General features: G+C 39.6%; 1 protein-coding gene across 1 annotated transcript in view; it reads right to left on the bottom strand.

The window, feature by feature from the left end:
• Positions 1-1,552: 1,552 nt before the first annotated feature.
• The window catches only part of fbxo41 (F-box protein 41), a 43,535-nt gene continuing 24,432 nt past the window's right edge, over positions 1,553-20,655 (bottom strand). Inside the window, exons 5-15 of the mRNA XM_083532371.1 lie at positions 20,067-20,413; positions 14,155-14,390; positions 13,910-14,025; positions 13,656-13,808; positions 13,476-13,571; positions 13,186-13,304; positions 10,777-10,935; positions 10,378-10,493; positions 3,870-8,357; positions 2,503-3,785; positions 1,553-2,196 (exon numbers count right to left, since the gene is read on the bottom strand). Coding sequence (XP_083388497.1) covers positions 8,295-8,357; positions 10,378-10,493; positions 10,777-10,935; positions 13,186-13,304; positions 13,476-13,571; positions 13,656-13,808; positions 13,910-14,025; positions 14,155-14,390; positions 20,067-20,413 — 1,405 coding nt within the window. The 3' untranslated portion in view covers positions 1,553-2,196; positions 2,503-3,785; positions 3,870-8,294. The remainder of the gene's footprint in view (positions 2,197-2,502; positions 3,786-3,869; positions 8,358-10,377; positions 10,494-10,776; positions 10,936-13,185; positions 13,305-13,475; positions 13,572-13,655; positions 13,809-13,909; positions 14,026-14,154; positions 14,391-20,066; positions 20,414-20,655) is intronic.

The raw sequence follows: 20,655 nt of genomic DNA, 5'->3' as shown, positions 1-20,655 counted from the left end.
GGAAGGATGTTTGTCTTGCAAATGTTCTTTTATTCAATAAAACAATTGTTGCATGTGTTTGACTTGAACTGTAAATAAAACTTACCACATTTTGGAGATATTGAAAGCAAAAACCCCCTTGCACTGTATTTCTTGAATTGTGGGCGAGAGAAGACCGTCAGGAAGTCCCGCCTCTTTTATTTATTTTTTATTAAAGCAAGCCAGCCATTTGGAACAAAACAGTAATGTTTATTGTGTCATCCCCAGCGGATGTATAAGGTTTGATCTATCGTAGCTAGCTAAAGCTGCGTCTACACTAATCCGGCTAAATTTGAAAACAATGTTTTTTTTGCGTGTTGGTACTGTAATTTTTACATCATCATTTCACAATTTTCACTGCATCACTTCCGCCAGGTGATCATTTACTCTCCGGCTCTTTGAAATGTCGCACCAATGACAAAAAAAAAAAGGCTGATAATCATTCCTTTGTCCTGGATTCACACCTCGAGATTTCTCCCCTGAACAAGTAACAAGAAGGAAACACAAGCTGGCTGGTGTTGATCCTATCGGCAATCTAACGATACTTATAACTTCTTAATTGTACTTGGTTGTGAAAAGTTTGCCAATTATTTCATTACATTTCTTAAACAAGTTTTGAATTTTCTATAGTGACATTTTTGTGGACCAGGACAGACTTGGAAATGAAAAAAGAAATAAAAAACATAAATAAAAAAAGCCTTTCCTTTAAAGCAGGGGTGTCGAACATATTTTCACCGAGGGCCACATCAGCATATTGGTTGCCCTCCAAGGGCCAGATGTAACTTTGAGGCAGTATAAATGTAGCTAATTGTAATGTAAAATAAAATATATTATTCAACTTACAAATCTTTTTCTTTTCGCCTTCCCATCTTTCTTGAAACAGCCTTCCATCTGCATCAATTTTTCTCTTCCGGGACATTTTCTGATCATTGTTTGTATTTCTTGATTCGGAAAATGGCACTGATGTGGAAACACTGCAATCTAGTGGTGGGATGCCGTCACTTCACGGGTAACATGATCGGCATGCATTATGGAAAATGTAGTTTATGGTCAATGCACCCTTTTGACTTGTTTAATTATAAGATAATCAGACCTTTACAGCTCTTTAGCGGGCCACATGAAATGATGTGGCGGGCCACATTTAGCCCTTTTTTAGCCTTGAGTTTGACACATATGCTCTAATCAATCAGATTTTGAGTTGGCGACACCGGGGCCAACCAGCAGGCATCCAACAACGTCTGCATTTTAACGCTCTTTGATTGGACGGTCAGAGAACGCACCAGTCAAACTCACAAACCGCATCTAAAGCAAAATGCACAAGCTCAAATATATTCGTGTGGATTTAATAGCTGTTTTTTTTTATTCCACTATAACCGACAGAGGAGAAGAAATCGATTTGGTCGCCGATACACTTAACGCAACTATAACTAAATGAATCAATAAAAGCTGTGGTATAAGAGGAATAAAGTGCATTATGATCTGGTATATTATGCTAAAAACGAAGAAGCGAAGAGAAACAAAAGGCACGTAAACGTCGATTAATTTTTTTTATTGACTGCATTTTCGAATAAAATTGCATGAAACCCAGAAATGTAAACGTTTTGCACCTTATAATCACACATGATGGCGACTTCGATTAAAAGCAGGCAAAGCAGCCGAAGCGATCGATGGAGTTCTCATTCAGCAGAAATCAGGCCAGGCAGTGACTGGAAGGGTCTGTACAGGAGCGTCGGAGGAGGGACGTGGACGCCCTCCGTGTTCAGTCTGTTCAAGAAAAAAAAAAAGTGGCACATCGTTCGGATCTCGAGAGAATTCGTCTTAAATGGGGGGTGGATGCTTCGGTGAAAAAAAAAATAAAAACATTTCCCACTTGGGATAAAACCCTGCTCAATGTCCAGTGGATTTGTGGGGGGGGGGCGTAGGGGGACGGACTCAAGCAGCATCTTGTAATACTTTCCTTAAATCCTCAAATTTATGGACGAAAATATTAGAACACCTGTTTTTTTTTCCCAGCAATATGTGGTTCTTCTACAAATTCCTTAACTTAGAAGACACACCTTCACTTGAACTAGGAAGCCAAAAATTGTTCCACCAAAGCCAGCTCCATGAAGATATGCTTTACATGGTTTGGAGTAAGAGTGGAAGATCTCCTGCTATAGAGCTCCAACCTTATTAAACCTTATGTGATGGATTTTTCACGCCTCCTCTCCTCCATCAGTACCTCACTTTCCTACTACACATCTTTGTGGCTCCACAAAATCTAGAGGAACATCTTCCCAGAAGAGTGGAGGTTCAAATGGGGACTTGGTGTGGAATGGGATGTTCAAAAAAAGAGCACATACCAATATAATGCTTGGGTGTCCACAAACGTTTGCCCAAATAGTTGAATACTAACTGTATAAGCATGTCATCGGTCCAAGAACCAGATTTGAGTAATTTTTCTCCACAATAAATAAATGAAAATGATGCTCCAGATTTTGGAGCAAGATTTCAAACATTTGAGGGTTTTTTTCCTGTGATTTGAAGTGAAGAATTATTATAATTTTTCTTTTCACCAAACTATTCCTTGGCACTAAGCTGAACATCGATTAAAAAAACAACAAAATCGTATATATACCATATATCTTACAGGCATAGCCAGTGCTGCATCCAGAGGAGGAAGAAGAAGAAGAAGCGGAGAAGGCAGGAACTGAACAAGTAAAATCCTGACACTGATATTGATCTGTACAGTATAAATAGTGTATAGCAGTCCAGGAATGTGCAATTCATTCGAGTTATTCCACGTCAACGGCCGTTTGGCGTGCGTCGTCCCGACGGCGTTAAGGAGAGCTCGTCGTTTTCATCTTCGGCATCACGGATACAGGTCTGTACAGAACAGCCACGCGAGAAAAAAGAAAAAAATAACAGGGCACGACACCGGGCACTTAAAAAACAGATAACATCACTACAACTGGTTTTTTTTTACAATGGCCTTCGTAGTTGATTTTTACAGATGTGTGCTTGCACCGGTGCAGGCTGCACGTTCTGTAGGTTCCTTCTTGGAGAAAAGGAGTTTTCTGGATAAGTAAAATGCCCAGTGTAAGACCAGGAATGGTTTCAGGACCAAGGAACTGTCCATTATTAGAATCTTAGATATGTAATGTATAAAATAATCTATTCAAAGCCAAGATTTACAAGACAGGAACCTTTTATGGAACTTTTTCAAAAAGTGACAGGGTTGGCAATACAAAATGGGTGGGGCTAAGCACATGCAAATCTTTTTTAATGCAAATGAGAAGCCATTGTTGATTATCAGGAATATCCTGGGTTCTTTGGTTCCTACTCTTCATTCATACTCACATAGTGTGTGTTCTACCCAAAACCTTTTGGGGAACTTTTCTAAGAACCTGTACCAATCCGTGATAAGCCACTCATGAGAAACTTTTCAGCGTCAGAGGGCCAAACACCTGTTAGCAACATCCAAAGAAAAAAAGCTGCTTAATATTTGTCAAATAGAATTTCATCCTGCTGTATAAAGTATTTCTTCGCATATACCAGTAATGTTAGGAAACATGTCAGAAAGCAGGGTTGGCCATGATACTGGAGCACTGAGAGTTAAGGGTTTTAGGAGCCCCTAGAACCTTAACCACTGAGCTCCCAAAACCCTAATAGGTGACATGCCGAAGGTTTCCTTTATAGGAGAGATGGTTCGGGGTAATTTTTGGCCCTCGCTCTGGAACATTATCTGTGTTTTTATGGTTCCATGTATTCATTCCTACTCACAGATCCTGAATTTGGTCGTTTTCTTTTCAGAAGTTTGATCCCTTTTCACACATTATGTCACAAATAAACAGCAAAAGGGATTTGGTAGCTGATAGAAGCGAATGATGTGGTGTTTAATGGATTTCCCTAATTACTTTTGGTTAAATTGAGGGTTGAAGCCTTGCCCAAAGGTCCCGCAGTCTCGGATTGGCGGTGCTGGAATTTGAACTCACAACCTTCCGATCAAAAGTCCAACACTATAACCACTGAGCTTCCGCCGTACATGGTCGTAATTGGCCCCATTTGAGGCTCCAAATAGTCCCTTGGCCCTGCCCTCACAGCAGCACTAAAATCCATTCATTTTCAATTCAAAAAGCAGGACCTTTATATCTTTATATACACAAAAATCGATTCCCCTAATTTAGATTTTTTTTATTTAGACCCCCCCCCCCCAATGTTCTTCAAGAACATCATTTCTATAGGTAATTTGCGTGGCTCTGGAACCAGCTCAATGATGGAACTATGGCATCCTGGAACAACCCGAATAAAAACATAACCATCAATAGATTTTACTTCCTGGTTAGCAACTTTTTTTAGTTCCTTTTCCCTATTCGATTAGACCAGGTAGCATTGGGATAACATTTGACGATAGTTCCTGATTGTTCAGTTTGTTTAGCTGGTTATAAGTAAGAAGGTTTGGTGCATCTCCAAAGTTCGCGGATGAACTGAAGTATCTGGTTGAGCCGTTTTACCTCAGAGATAAAACTAGTTCCAGTATCACTTTGAATATTGGCAAAAAGAATTAATATATTGGTGGAAAAGCACTGGATCAGAAGGTCATGAGTTCAAATCCCAGCATCGCAACAATAAGGATGTCTGCTAGATGGAAAATGATGATTTGAAAAATCTAAAAAGCTCAAGTAAGTCTCTTCCCAGAGCAGAATCTTGAAAGATTTTAAACTCAGCCCCAAGAACGAAACTCAGTCCTAGTTCTTTTATATGCTTAACAATAATAATTTTTTTTCCAGAAAAGGTTCCTGCAGTTAAAATGCACATTGCGAACTTCACCCGATGTTTTTTGAGTAATAGCGCTAACCCTAGTGTTTTTTTTTACTTTAAAATTAGCATGTAGGCAACGGAATCGTACATAACGAGCAGCCATGACCTCGGATAAAGCGCTCGGAGTGCATCCAAAAAGAAAAGTGCATCATCGTTCAAATACTGGCGAAAAAGCTCCACATGAAACAAAGTGACATTGATAGAACACCGAAATACTTAAACACTAGAATTTTTTTTTCATTCGATATCATGGTGCAAAAACTGCTAAAAAAAGAAAAAAAAAAGAAAAAGAAGAAACAGCAAGCAGCAAGCAGCATAAGCTCTTACATAGAATATTCTACAGTTACGAAGGCAACGGGATGTATTATGCTTGAACACAAACATGCCAAACATCAATATAGACATTTTCTTTTTTTTCTTTTTTTTTATAGAAATAAATAGTTTGAATAAACTCTATGCTCTCTCTTTTTTTAAATAATTTCCATCTCTATAGGACTCTGATACACATTCAATATATAAAGCATCTATGATACACAACATACTGCAAATTCAACACAACTCTTTAGAAGTGGCCGACTCGGGAACCACAGAAAGAACTTTGTAAATGAAAAAAAAAAACTCCGGAGCTCGATGAAACTCCAGGACGTCTGTTGTGACTTTTTTTTTAGGGATTTCAACATAACGCAATTCTTTGTTTTTGTGCATAAATAATGTATGTACAGCTCAAGTCTCCAGGAGACAGATTGTCAGGAACTGAAAATGTAGCCTTGAGTGAGTTCTGCCCCGCGTCCACAAAAACCTGCAAGAATGGATTCCTTCTATCTTTGATTTAAAAAAAAAACCCCAAAAAAACAAAACAACGTCCCTTACAAGCTTGCAGTGTAGAATACATTTAGGAGAAAACCCCAAACCTTGTATGAAATTTGGAACTACAGGAAGTACCGCACCACACCACACAACAGGAAGTGGTTCCCCTCCTGATTAAAGCACTTGGAGGAGATTGAAGCCTGGAGAATGCTTGTCGTTTGATGGATACTGCACTGCGAATTCAACAAAAAAAATGCATCGGCTTTATTGCGTTTGCTGAAGGAGAGTTAGCGCAATGGTGGAAAACATCTCCCACGTGATAGAAGGATAGTAGATGTTTAAGCAGCTTTACACTCTTAGCAAAAGGGTTCCTTGTGGGGCTTTTTGAGAGCTTTCTGACAGGAAAACCCACTTCAAACCAAAAATAAGCCTAGATGGTCCAGATGACACTTTTTTTAAAAGTGTAAAGGAAATTGTTGGTTTTCCAACCAAACTTGACGCCAAGCGTCGCATTAATTAAAGGCAGAATATGAGACGGATATGAAAATGAGACAATGCTGATCCTGTTTCTGAAAAATGACATGGGTAGGGTTGAGCGATACAGCGATTTCAAATGAATATTGTCTAAAACGGGGCACTTTTTGAGCACGTTCACCGTGATATCTTTTCAGATTGATTAATTATGAGAAGTGGTGGACGAAATACACAAAGCATGTAGTTGATTTAAATTAAAAGTGTCCCTTTAAACTTTCACTTGAGTAAAAGTACGGAAAGTATTTGCCTTTAAATGTACTTAAGAACTATGATTTATTATGGCTATGAGATTGATGGAGCTAAATTTGTGTTACTTGAACTCCTTTGTTCGGCCTAACAGAAAATAGCTGTACGCATATCTCAATCATTTACTTATTAAATTTGGTTCTTCGTAAATAGAAAAGCTTGCCTTTCCAAAGCCGCAATCCATTTACAGGCTTAAAAAATGCTGAATTCTTTACATCAGGATTGAGCAAAGATCGAGACCCCTTCACTCCATTGGGAAATTCACTATTCACATTTCGCCAAACTTAGGTTATTTGTTAGACTATTTCAGGCTAAACAAGTGTTTACTGGTAAATTTATTTGGGAACTTTTTATGTAAAAATCAGAAAAAAAATATTTAAAGAAACCACAGCAGTAACACACACACATATAGACTTAAGTGGTTGAGGTGTTTTGAATTGAAGGACGCGAGTTCAATCCCAGCTCCGCCTATCTGCCACTGCTGGGTCCTGAAGCAAGGCCCTTAACCCTCATCTGAATGACTCAGTTGTATAAAGTTGCCTAGTCTAGGGGTGTCTGCCAAATGGCATTATTTAAAAAAAAAAATTAATTAAAATTGGGGCAATCAGGATGTAATCTTCGATTTATCAAAAATGAAAAACAAGATGCCAGACAGCCACGCCCCCAGCCACACCCCCCCATTTTCTATTGGCTGGCGGTAGAGCCAGTAAATTTTAAATGATTTTTGTCTCCTCTTAGATTTGGTGTCGTTTCCGATTCAGGCTATAAAAGCGTTCTTTTTTTTCCGATCTATTTTATATCCGAATTTCATTCAAATTCTGCTCAAAAGACTGCTTTGTTTCTAGCTAGTTAAAAAAATTCAACCTTAACATTTGTGGCATTTGGCGGACGCCCTTATCCAGAGCGACTTACATTTTGATCTCATTCATACAAGTGGATATAGGGTTAAGAGCCTTGCTCAGGGGCCAAGAAGTGGCAGCTTGGTTTGGCTGGGATTTGAACTCACAACCTTCAGACCCAAAGTCAAAAGACTGAACGTTTTCCACTTTTTTTTCCCAGTGAAAGTTGAATTCGATTACAAAAAAGCTCCGATTTTTTATATACAACATACCAAATATCTTGCACTCCAGCAACGTGGTATTGCAGAGTATCGTATCATATTTTGGCCATATTGCTCAACCCTACAAATTGTTCACGTGTTTCTGAATTGCACTGAACAGAAATAAAAATTGCATCTACGAGACTCGGTACATTAGCGGTGCAGGCGGTTAATGTTTCTGGAGCTGGATGATAAAAATAACGATGATGATGATGATGAAGATGGTAATGCTAGAAATATAATACTGCACAAACATTTTTCCTATTTCTTTGCCATTATTTCTTTGTCGTCCTATTCGCTTGGTTAGGGGGCAAAGGTCAAATTTCGAATCTGTTCCTTTTTGTAAAGCAGGAAGCTGGTACTTTAATTGTGCTGGAGAGTTCTTAGCAACACTCTTGCTTGTATGCTAACTTGGATCTCTGTTTCACACCAATGTGCACCACAAACCCTTGAATTCCAGTTCGCTTTCTATAAAGTGTGTTTTTTTTTTATACGTGTGGTGTTCCTCAAGTCTGTATTCTCAGACCTTTCCTTTTTAACCCTGGCTAAAATATTTTGTTGCTCTGTGCTCTAAATCACCGCGAGTCCCTTTGTGAGATTCTCGGTCGAAGATGAACCCATGAAAGCTGATTTCGCTACAGAAGAATAAATTGTATCTTCAACAATAAAACTTTTGTGAGACGTTTTCCTGGTTTTAGTTGTTGTCAAGGCAACTGAACTTAGAGATTCAGCCGTTGCCGGAAAAAAGAATTTGAAGGTTTTGATACAGTTTGTATCGCAGAAGACGGTGTTAGCACAGACCGTCAGCCTTCACGTGGAGGATCTTCGAGAACCCCGGCCTCTTCTTTAAAGCCTGCAGAGAAATGGAGCTGTTATTAGCATCAAATAGATGCAAACTTTTACCTTAGTGAACACCAGTGACCAAAAACCATCACCAACCCATCTACTTTTTTTTTTCTACACACAAATTTGAGGTTTATATTAATGCATTTGTATTAATAGGTACTAAGGTGGTATTAAACGGTTTCAAAACTCTTCAAATAAAAGCTTCATAAGTCAGTGTGCCAAAAGACCGTCCTGTGTACATCGGGAGCTGTGCAACTGGTGCTATTCTGACCACATGCTTAACCCTGTTTGCAGTTTTATCATTGACAGCAAGTTAGAACAAAAAAGCTTAACAGCAAATGGGAACCAAATGAGGAATGAGATGTAGAAAAAAAAGGTCAGGTGGCCAAAAATAGTGCCCATCTAGTGTTTTTATATTCTAAAAAACTGGACTCTGTGATAAAGGAAATCAAAATGAAACAAAAGGGAAATGAAAAGGAAGCCCTCATGCCCCGAAGTTTTTTCCTTTGCTTTTGGTCAATTATACTGAATGCATTTCTACAACCGAGGCAGATGACCTGACCATCAGAGCAGTCACGCACCACTTCCGTGTGATCTTCAAACATGATCGGTTCATGAGATTTTGGCATTTACACTCCACTCACCAGAGTATAACAGAGGCAGGATCAGTATCAGGACTCCCCGAACTGATTCGTCCGTAATGAATCACTGAGTTGGAGACAGGAAAGCCCGTGGCCTCTGACTCAACAAGAGCTTTGGCTGGCTAATTTTAGCCCGGTGGTGGGAGGATTACACAGATGGGAGATCTGCCTCGAGCATCTTTGTGCCTGCTGTTCACTTTCGAGGTGGCTGATTAAAGCCCAATTTCTTTGCTGCAGAATCTCCACAGAATGTTGTAGAAACCCGCAAGATGTTGACTCATTCAATACCTCTAGCGTTCTATGCCTTGTACTGTACATAGATTGAACTAAGTTTGGTTTAAAGTCTTATTAAGTAAACCAGCAAAGAAAAAAGATCACAAAAAATCTGCTCACGTTCTCGCCATCTTTTTCATAACCAAGGCATTGTTGCTTCAGGCTTCAACGCAGGAACACTCATCCTGGAAAGTTCCATAATTGAATGAAAAGGATGTTGAAGCTCGTTTGAAGTTTGCTACACAACATTTGGAACTTCAGCATGCCATTGCTTCAGTAATGGATCCTCAAAAGTGAAGTGATGGTCGTCCAAACTTGTGCTTCGATGGACATATAGAAGTTGCAAAAGCTGTCGGTAACCAGCGCTGTCGTTAGGTAGCACAACCATTTTGCTCTCTCAGTGCAAAAGCCATGGAAGCCTGATTGGAGTTTGCCAACAGGCACCTGAAGGACTCTCATACTGTATGGAACAAGATTCTCTGGTCTGATGAAACCTGTTTGGCCTCAATTCTAAACGTTATGTCTAGAGGAAACCGGGTGCCGCTCATCACCTGCCCAAAACCATCCCAAAAGTGAAGCATGGTGGTGGCAGCATCATGCTATGGGGATGTTTTTTGAAGCAGGGACTTCTGTGAATGTCCTAGAGCTGCCCAAAGAAAAATCTGACCTGAACCCTATTGAACATCTCTGGAGAGACCTGAAAGTGGGTGTACACCATCCAACCTGACCCAGCTTGAAAGGATTTGCACGATCTAGGTGTGTTTAAATCTTTTTACCTCATATCTAAAAATACCGTAATTGCTGCCAAAGGTGCTTTGAGTAAGTACTGAGTAAATGGTCTATTTTGGAATTTTTTATTTTGTAAAATATTGTAAAAGACATTTCTAGAATTCTGTTTTTAACTTTGTCATTATGGGGTACGGTGTAGATTTATTAGAAAAATACACCAAAAAAAGAATTCTGAATTGCTAGTAGTATCAGGATGCAGCATAATATAGTGTATTATATATTTATATACACCTTTCCCCTCTATCTAGAACATCTGGAGCCAATCCCCAGAGACTAAACTGCACTGAGATTTTAAAGCTTGTGTGTGTTTGGATTTCACTTCACCTGGAGTTTGTTCACCATCTCATCAAATAGCTTTCTGGCCTCAGGGCTGTTGGGGTCTTCAAAGTAATCTTCAATACCGATCTGTACAACGATGGACTTCAGGTTACGGCACACACCTAGAAAGTGAAAGAATACAGTAGAGAGAAAGAGCTCAGCAGGAGTGCTGAATATCGCCATCCATCTGCCAACTAACACTAAATCATTTAACTGTTTCAATTTAATTGAATGAAATATTGAAATATGTAAAGAGAAGGGTGGGTCGTATTTACAATGCAAGTATTAAAAGGCTCTGTTAGTCCACGATATGCTCCAGATAATCATAATAAAAAATAAAAATAAAATAAAGAATAGAAATAAAAAAAAAATGAAAAAATTATGTGCTGTATGCTGTGCACTCACTGTTAAAGTGAAGGAGAGCTTTGGGCGTGACCGGAGTCGAGGTGAGAACCAACATCTCCAAACCTTTCAGACCTTCACGACACACTTCAGCAGCCACTTCCTGATTAATCTCACTGACGTGGTCCAGTTCCAGCACTTGAAGCCTCATGCAGTTTCTTGCTGTAAAATAACCACACAACAAAATGTGCAATTTACCTTTGAACGGTACAGCCTGTGATTCTAAACAAACAGCTTATTGTTTTAGCATTGCCCCCTTGCCACAACACACCAGAAGAGTCAGGGCTTTCTGTAGAAAAAAAAAGGTTTGATTAGCAGCTGAGAAAAAAAGCCAGCTTGTCTTGAACAATAGGTGTATTATTCAATAAATTAGTGGGTTATTTCATCTATGACTCCAGAAAATCCCATAATCACCAAGAGATCTCATTTGACTCTGGATCAGGTCATGAGTTCAAATCCCAGAACCACCAAGCTGCTACTGCTGGGTATTTGAGCAGTGCCCTTAAACGTCAACTGCTTAGTTGTAAGTTGCTCTGGATAAAGGCATCTGCCAAATGGCGTAAATGTACAGCATTAGGATCTTGCTAATGTTCGATTTCGTTTATGTGATTGTGTTATTTATTTGTGTGCTAGCCTGATTTTGACCTATACCCGCTCTGATTTCTTTGCGCTGTCCGTTGTGCTGATTTGTTTTATATGCAACAAACTCGGTAAAAGGCAAAAACAAGAATCGGACAGTGAATGACTGGAAGAAAGTTCTGTGGACAGATTGACATTTTTGTCTTTAAGAGGAGAACTTGTGTAAGATGGAGACCAGTAGAGAAGATGTTAGCAGACTGCCTCATCCCCACTGTCAAACATGGAGGTAAAAGCTTAATGGTTTGGGGTTGTTTTGGACTTTTTCGGTACAGGGCTTTCGGTTTGGTATCTCTTCTACTTATGGAACAAAGTCTGAGTTACCTCAGAAACATATTAAGTGGCCGACCGCAAGTTTGTTTAATCTCCACCTTGCACTTTGTGTGCATTTTTTTTATATTATATATACAGTATATATATATATATATATATATATATATATATATATATATATATATATATATATATATATATATATATATAAAGAACTACAGTTCAGTGTCGCTGTGGCTGCTTAATCAGTACAGGAAATACGATTTGTTTTGTGCAGGCATGAAATGGCTGCTTTCTGGTTATCGCTAATGCTGGCGCTAAGGGTTCTTTAGCGTTTTATGTCCAGCTTCCTGTTTAATAAAAGGAGAAAATCCTGACAATTTTGCATATCGATGCAGTGAATTAATGAAGGATGAGAGCAATAAAGACATTTGTTAAAGTATGCTGAAATGAGTAATCATATCTTAAAGAATTAAATATTAAATGTAACACACACACACACACACACACACACACACACACACACACACACACACACACACACACACACACACACATCTGTATTACCCAAATTCTGTATTACCAAATCAATTTAATTTGTTCCAACTTCCAATTACTCAGTTTAATTAACATAATAAAAAAGTGCATTGCATTAATTTGATTTATTCTATTTTATTTTTAGATATTACATTTTTTATTCAATATTATTTTCTATATTATTTAACCAAGCATTTATTAAATAATATAATAATATAATTGTTTAAAAAATGTAAACTGTTCAAAAGTCTATGATTATAAATGTTAATAAAAATAAACTGCATTATTAAAAAATGTAATATAAAATTATATAAAATATTTCAACACTATGCGAATCCGTCTGGACTGTGGCTCACTGGAACCAACTTCACCGTACGACAAGATGATAAAGCATATGAAGCGTACGCCCGAGATCTGTAAGCGTTATTAAGTCATCTGGAGTGTGTATCCATCATGGAATGGCTTGCCCAGTCACCGCACCTAAATCCTGTTGAACTGCTCTGGGATGAACTGAACCACAAGAAGAAAATCTCCAACTAATAAAGAACAGCTTTGGAGAGTTTCACATGAGGCACAGCAACGTATTTCAGCTAAATGTTTGAAGAAACGAACTGAATGCTGAGAGTGTGTTAAGCTGTTATTCTTGCTAATGCAGTCAGTGTGAACAAGCCATCCCAATAGGGTTTGAACTCTATAGCAAGAGATCCTCCACTCTAACCCATGAAAAGCAGATCTTGAAGGTACTAGGTTTTGGTTTTTGTAATTTAAGTCAAATGAATTTTTCATTAGAAGCGCATCTAAACACGTCCTATACAATTGTGTCTCCAATTTAGTGGTAATAGTTTGGGGAAGAAGCACATGGCTAGAAAAGTCAGGCTTTCCTCTCTTTCCATCTCTGCCACCTTCTCAAAGCAAGACTATACTAGTGCTCTTTCAAGTACTTTCAATCAACTCCTTATTACTCACCCAAAGAGGCCAATCCCTGTATACCGCATCCAGCTCCGCCTACTCCCAGTGCTCGTAGGTGTGGCCAGCACCGTCCAATTGTCTGTAAGCACCGGTTACTAAAGCGGGCCGGTTGTTGGCTAGAAATAGTGAACAGAATGAGGACAAATTGATTATTTGTACTGATAAGTCCTCCAGGCCACTAGGTGGCATTTTAAACTTTTTTTTTTAAATCAGTTTTCTCATGCATTGTAAATTAAACCTATTAAAAGTTTCTATAACATGTACTGAATCACCAAAATTTGTCCTACCAGGGGTGTAATGGCGCCACCTGTAGGGAGATGATGTCCCTGCAGCCAGCACCCAGAGCCCAAATCACCTCCTGACCCACTGGATCCGTAGCACTCCTGAGAAAACACCACATCATCTGGCCATTTAGGAAAACCCACTAGCTCAAGTGCTGTGCATAAGAATACCCCTAGTGGACTGACCGGTACGTTACAGCCTGTAGAGCTCGGCAGTAGCAGCTGGCCAACCAAAGAGAGCGATCGGTCAGCAGGTTGGGACAATGGGACACCTTTAAAATGAGTAGGTTTCCTCCTGTCGCTTTCAGTAAGCCCTCCAGACCTTCCTCCAGACACCCACTAACAACACACACACACACACATAAAATCAAGCAAAACAATGCCAAGTTAAACTAAAGGTCCTGGGTGAGAGGCGCAAAAAAGGGAAGCTGTGTAAGTACCGTGTGCTCTTTAGATACTCCTCTTTGGTCTCCTTCTTTCCTCTCTGCCTTGGTTTAAGGTTCTGCAGGATCAGCGAGTGGGTCTGCGTACACCACTGAGAGAGCGTGCACAAGAACTGGACGTACAAACATACAAAGCAAAACAAAGCTTCGTTTCAGTTCACCAAATAGTTAATACCACAGTTCGTACACATGCGAGCCTCAGTGAACAGGATGTGGACAGAATTTGAAGAGTAGCAAATGACCTTGGAGGAGATACGAGCATTCTCCAGCAGCACCCTCGTCCAGACTGCAGGGTGGCGCGCCACAAACCTCCAGTCGCGACACACCTCGGCCGTCCTCAGCAGGGTTTTAGTGTCCAGGTAGGTAAAGATGCAGAAAAGCGCCGCCCGCATCTTAAGAACCTCGGGGCTGATCACCTCACTTGTCTTGGACGGGGTCTTTTCATGACGGCAGGGTTTGTAGCAACCCTCAGAACGTCCTGCAGAGAAAAAAAAAAAGGAAAACGAAGATGGAAGAATCATGATTGGTTGAGAAATGCCATGATATACCATACAAAGTAAGGCAACATACTGTTTTTTTACCTCAGTGGCAGTTTTAGCCCTAAAATAAATTCTTGTGGAGAACGTGGGTGGGGTTAATCTGTACTTGGGGCAAGAGGACTGAAAGGGTGTTAATCATTATTTCTTCACACTGGGTTATACCAAAAGAAACCAAGCATTTTATTGGAGTCCACACGGTGGCGCCATAGCACCACAAACAAACTACTGACGTCCCTCCTGACGATACTGCGTCCTACATGATTGCTATGTCAGCTAGGGCCACCACATCACACACTCTTCATTCCACAGTCAGTTCCAAAGCCAGGTGGGATCTGTTGAACCTTCTGGGCTGCAGAATGCTTTCTCCAACACTCGAGACCTTTATGTCCACGCATGAGGACCGTGAACCTATATCAAAGTACACCACGGTGCCTGCACACTAACTGCATGAAAAAAATGGCATGAGCCATGGGATTCCCTCATTAGCACTGCCTGATAATGGGCACATTACGGTTTTCCTCATGCTGTGATTACATTTTACCCAAATTACTGTTTTTTTCCCCAAACTACTCAATATGACAGCTTATAAAGGGATTCTGAAAAGATGCAATCAGCATATGATGTACATTCAAATGTGCCACCCAAAGATCAAGCAGCTCTTGTTTCGAAAAAAGAAAGGCAAAATTGGGTAAAAGGAAAGAAAGCCTTGGGTTGACTTTGTGTTGGTCAAAGGTTTGTAAAAAGAAGCTGTAGATTTGAGGTAAAGCAGGGGTGGATCTACCGGGTGGCATGGGGTGGCAATTGCCACTCTACGAAAAAGCATTGCCACCCCATCACGGGTATCCCAATGTATAAAATAAAAATGTAATTAGGAATGACGTAAAAAAAAACCAAAAAAAAAAAAAACATATACAGTTCCTGTAAATAAGGGCAAGAAATCTTGCCTTTTTATTAAAGCGTAATCCGAACAAACGACTTGTATGAACTGCTTTGTTTTTTAGTGAATCAAATACATTAAATGCAACCAACCTGATCACAAACAAATGACTCTCTGAATGAATCGGAGCATTTGAATAAATATATACATGTTAATAATGATGATCCGTTGTAGCGACCCCTAATGGAAGAAGCCGAAAGAGCTTGTTCGAACTCTTTTTACAAGAAAGTACAGTACTTTATTTATCTACAGTAAGTTTACACACAATCACCTTCGAAATAGTCCCCTTGCACAACAATACAGTGAACATGTTTACGTGAACGTGTTCTGAAAGTCTTCTTTCCGAAACGTGTCAAGCACCTTCTGCAATTCTCCGCAACGGAGTCAAAACGGCAACTTTTGAGCCGAATCTTCATCTTAGGGGAGAGGGTGAAGTCTGGAGGAGTGAAATCATGTTGTTTTCTACGGAAAACTCACGTGGTAAGAATAGCACCAGTTGCACGTCGGTGCTCCCTGTGACGGTACATGCAGCCTTGTGCTGCCATCTGTTGTCGTGTTACACAACCTTTTTTTGATACCTCCTTGTTATAGTTCATTTTGATGAGATCTTCATTTGTATTAATGACTACAAGCTCTAAAATATAAAAAAATTTTTTTTCCAAATGTCTTCAGAATTTCCGCACTTTTGGCAAGTGCAGACATGTGAAAGTAAATGTATACAAAGATTAAAAAATCGGAGCGTAGATCAACAAGTATGACTATTATCAGCTTTATAGACAACTAAAATATGTAAAGAATTCCTTGCCACCCCCTTGCCACCCCATAAATAATTTTCTAGATTTGCCAGTGGGCTAAAAAAGTCTGGTCAAAGGAAATCCTATGTTGGCTAAAAGAAGACAAAAGGTGTAACAGGAGTAGCCAGATGTTTGGTTGAAGAAAGCACAGTTTTTGATGGAAACAGCCCTCAAGTCTTGATCTGGTTTGATGAACCATTAGACATGGTAAAAGACAAAGACATTAGTTTAGTTAGATTTTGCCTCTGATTGACAAAGAAACCAGCTTGACAAGAGGAAGACTGGGGTGGGCAGAAGACTGAGTAAAAGACGAAATGGTAAAGGAAGCCCAAGTTTGGGAGAGGAAAAAAAAAATTTGGAGTGAAAATCTGTCTGGACTTGAGGCCTTGAATTAGACACAAAAAGCATTGGTGTGAGATGATACATGGAGGAACCTTTGGATTGGTCAGAGAAGGTCTGCACTGGACCAAAATTAGATGGGTGTCCAACCTCTTGATTTGGTCTTGGATTGAAAAGAAAAATTTGGACGGAAGAAGTCAAAGATCCAGGAGGACCTCTTGGTTAGGACAAGAGGATTTTAGGTCAAGGTAGGTTATGCAGGAGATCATCAGATCCATCACACCAACAAATGACTGCTACAGATCATCAGATGGACTTAAAACTGATAGGTTGTTCATTTTAGGCATCTGTAAGATCAGTATTGTGGAGATACCTTGCATTTATCTTCTCAAATGAATTCACCTGGATGGATGCAGGTTTCCCTATCACTTACACACACTTACACACTAATGTGACATCCTCCCACTGAGAAAGAATTCAGGAGATGCAGGTGCTGCTGGAAAACATTCAATCACAACCTACTGAATTGAAAATGAGGTCAGAGTAATCACTCGACTTGCTCATCCAGAGCTTCAGGAGAGAGTGGAGGTTTTTCATATCCCTTTTCCAAAGACACAAGCATGAGATGGAAAAGACAGATGGAGATGAACGGCTGGGCGCCTGTCACGTTCGATTCTTATTTATTTTTATTTTTTTGGTGGGGTGGGGTGGGGTGGGGTTGTTAGTCACACTAGAACAGTGTGTTTGCCAATTACTGTCATCTGGTGCAACATGGTGGGAATTAAAGAAGCAGTTCGACCTGAAATAACATTTTACATTCTGTAAATGTGACTTTTTTTTTTTTTTTTGCCTACACAGTGTTTAAAGTTGTCCCAGGGTCTGTGCTGTGTAACGGTCCGAGGCAAAGCTGTTCTTCAGAAGTTGATTGATAGGTAGGTAGATAGGTTGGTATGTAGGACTTCATAGTTTGGTTTGTGCTCTGACATGTGAACTGTGGGATAGACAGGTGTGTGCCTTTTATGTCCAATCAACGATCAATCAATGAATTGTCCACAGGTGGACTCCAATCAGGTTGAAGAAACATCTCAAGGATGATCAGTGAAAACAGGATGCACCAGAGCTCAATTTTGAGTGTCATGGTGAAGCCTGTGAAAATTGTACAGGTGTTTTTATTGTTTTTTTTTTTATACATTTGCAAAGATTTCAATGTTTCATGTTGTTATTATGGGGTATTGTTTGTAGAATTTTGAGAAAAATAATGAATTGGAAATCCATTTTGGAATAAGGCTGGAACATACCAAAATGTGGAAAACCTGAAGTGCTGTGAATACTTTCCGGATGCACTGTAGGTAAATACGTAGAGTAAATACGATCTAAGTAAATAGATACAAAGGTTGATGGGTAGATAGATAACGAGATAACAAGAAAATACACACATTCATAAAAACCCGTTTCCAAAAAATTTGGGACACTGAACAAATTGTGAATAAAAACAGAATGCAATAATGTGGAAGTTACAAATTTCACTACTTTATTCAGAATACTACATATCAAATGTTTAAACTGAGAAAATGTATTATTTTAAGGGTTAAATAAGTTGATTTTAAATTTCATGTCATCAACACCTCTCAAAAAAGTTGGGACAAGGCCATGTTTACCACTGTGTGGCGTCCCCTCTTCTTTTTATAACAGTCTGCAAACGTCTGGGGACTAAGGAGACAAGTTGCTCAAGTTTAGGAATAGGAATGTTGTCCCATTCTTGTCTAATACAGGCTTCTAGTTGCTCAACTGTCTCAGGTCTTCTTTGTTGCATCTTCCTCTTTATGATGCGCCAAATGTTTTCTATGTGTGAAAGATCTGGACTGCAGGCTGGCCATATCAGTACCCAGATCCTTCTTCTACGCAGCCATGATGTTGTAATTGATGCAGTATGTTGTCTGGAAATGCTGGAAAATGCTAGGGCTTCCCTGAAAGAGACGACGTTTGGATGGGAGCATATGTTGTTCTAGAACTTGGATATACCTTTTAGCATTGATGGTGCCTTTCCAGATGTGTAAGCACTCATGCAACCCCATACCATCAGAGATGCAGGCTTCTGAACTGAGCACTGATAACAACTTGGGTTGTCCTTATCCTCTTTAGTCCGGATGACATGGCATCCCAGTTTTCCAAAAAGAACTTCAAATTTTTATTCGTCTGACCACAGAACAGTTTTCCACTTTGCCACAGTCCATTTTAAATGAGCCTTAGCCCTGAGAAAACGCCTGAGCTTCTGGATCATGTTTAGATATGGCTTCTTTTTTGACCTATAAAGTTTTAGCCGGCAACGGCAAATGGCACGGTGGATTGTGTTCACCAACAATGTTTTCTGGAAGTATTCCTGAGCCCGTTTTGTGATTTCCATTACAGTAGCATTCCTGTATGTGATGCAGTGCCGTCTAAGGGCCCGAAGATCATGAGCATCCAGTATATTTCTCTGAGAAACTCCTCTCTGATACTGCTCCACTATTTTTCGTCACAGCATTGGGGGAATTGGTGATCCTCTGCCCATCTTGACTTCTGCCACTCTGAGAGGATCTTTTTTATACCCAATCATGTTGCCAATTGACCTAATAAGTTGCAAGTTGGTCCTCCAGCTGTTCCTTATATGTACATTTAACTATTCCGGCCTCTTATTGCAACCTGTCCCAACTTTTTTGGAATGTGTAGCTCTCATGAAATCCAAAATAAGTCAATATTTGGCATGACATTTCAAAATGTCTCACTTTCAACATTTGATATGTTTCCTATATTCTATTGTGAATAAAATACAAGTTTATGAGATTTGTAAATTATTGCATTCCGTTTTTATTCACAATTTGTACAGTGTCCCAACTTTTTTGGAATCGGGTTTTTATATATTTATATATATATATATATATATATATATATATATATATATATATATATATATATATATATTTATTGTAAATGTTAATTGAATACAATTATATATATTCTATTTCTATGTATGTTAGGATGTAAGTAAAAAAATAAAATGAATCAATTACTTAATTAAATACATTCAGACTGCTCTGGAGTCGTCTTCTCGTTGTAAGGTTGAAGTAGGTTCCAATTATTCGCCGCCCAAATGGAACTGCATGGGAACTGATTAGCAAACTCGTGTCGATAGCTGCTAAATGGACTAATTTGTTGCACAGATTTTCCACAACTGAAAGCCGAACGTCTTGGATGATGCACGCTTGGAGTGGTAAATGAAGTAAAAGAAGGTATATTCGGTGTATGCCATCATTAGATTTAAACTAAAACAAATAAAGCGATAAATTAAAACCAATCAGATTCAGTGAGTGGGTTGCTCTGATTATTACTCATCTCTCTGTGACTAGGGTTCTTGCTGTTATTCAGTTTGGGTTGACATTAGTGTTCTAACACTGACCTACTTTTACTACACACACACACACACACACACACACACACACACTGCTGAGACCCACAGGACGGCCATCTGTTTTTCCCGAGTGTTTCATGTACTGAGCGGTTGTTACCTGTCCCCAGCCGGTACCCGCTGCGGTGCGAGCAGTGCTGCTGACACTCGGTCCTCCTATCCTGCTCCCACATTTCCGCCTCAGACTCTGTAGTGCGTGAGGCCACGTCGGAGACGTCCCCTTCTTCACCCTCGGTGCTGTTCCTGTAGGGCCGTCGCTGCCAGTTCTGGATGGCTTGCTTGCGGAGGCCCCAGTTGCGCCGCTCGTACGGCGAAGGCTCCCCGGTACGCCCCTGTCCGTGGTAGTACTGAGCCTCCAGACTGCCCTCCAGAGCCTGCAACTCCACGCTGTCACTGTCGTAACCCGCCACCGAGGCCTGGGACACCGACTTCGATCGACCAGACGCCCTAAAATAAACAAATGTGACTATATAAAACTCAGAGTGTGTGTTTTTAATCCTTTCGTATAGGTCGAGCCTGGATTGTGATGCCCTCAATATGTTAATCTTAATATCATTAAAATAAAAGAATTATATCTACTTTAATGTTTATATATAGTATAGTAATAGTAGAGAATATTATACTCCTCAAAATACACTCAAACCCATTTCACAGTCCTCATTTGCTCTTATAATAATCTCCAATCTTCT

This window comes from Silurus aristotelis (assembly GCF_946808225.1).
Source record: "Silurus aristotelis genome assembly, chromosome: 27".
NCBI lineage: Eukaryota > Metazoa > Chordata > Actinopteri > Siluriformes > Siluridae > Silurus > Silurus aristotelis.
This window is presented reverse-complemented; position numbering and strand designations above follow the sequence as displayed.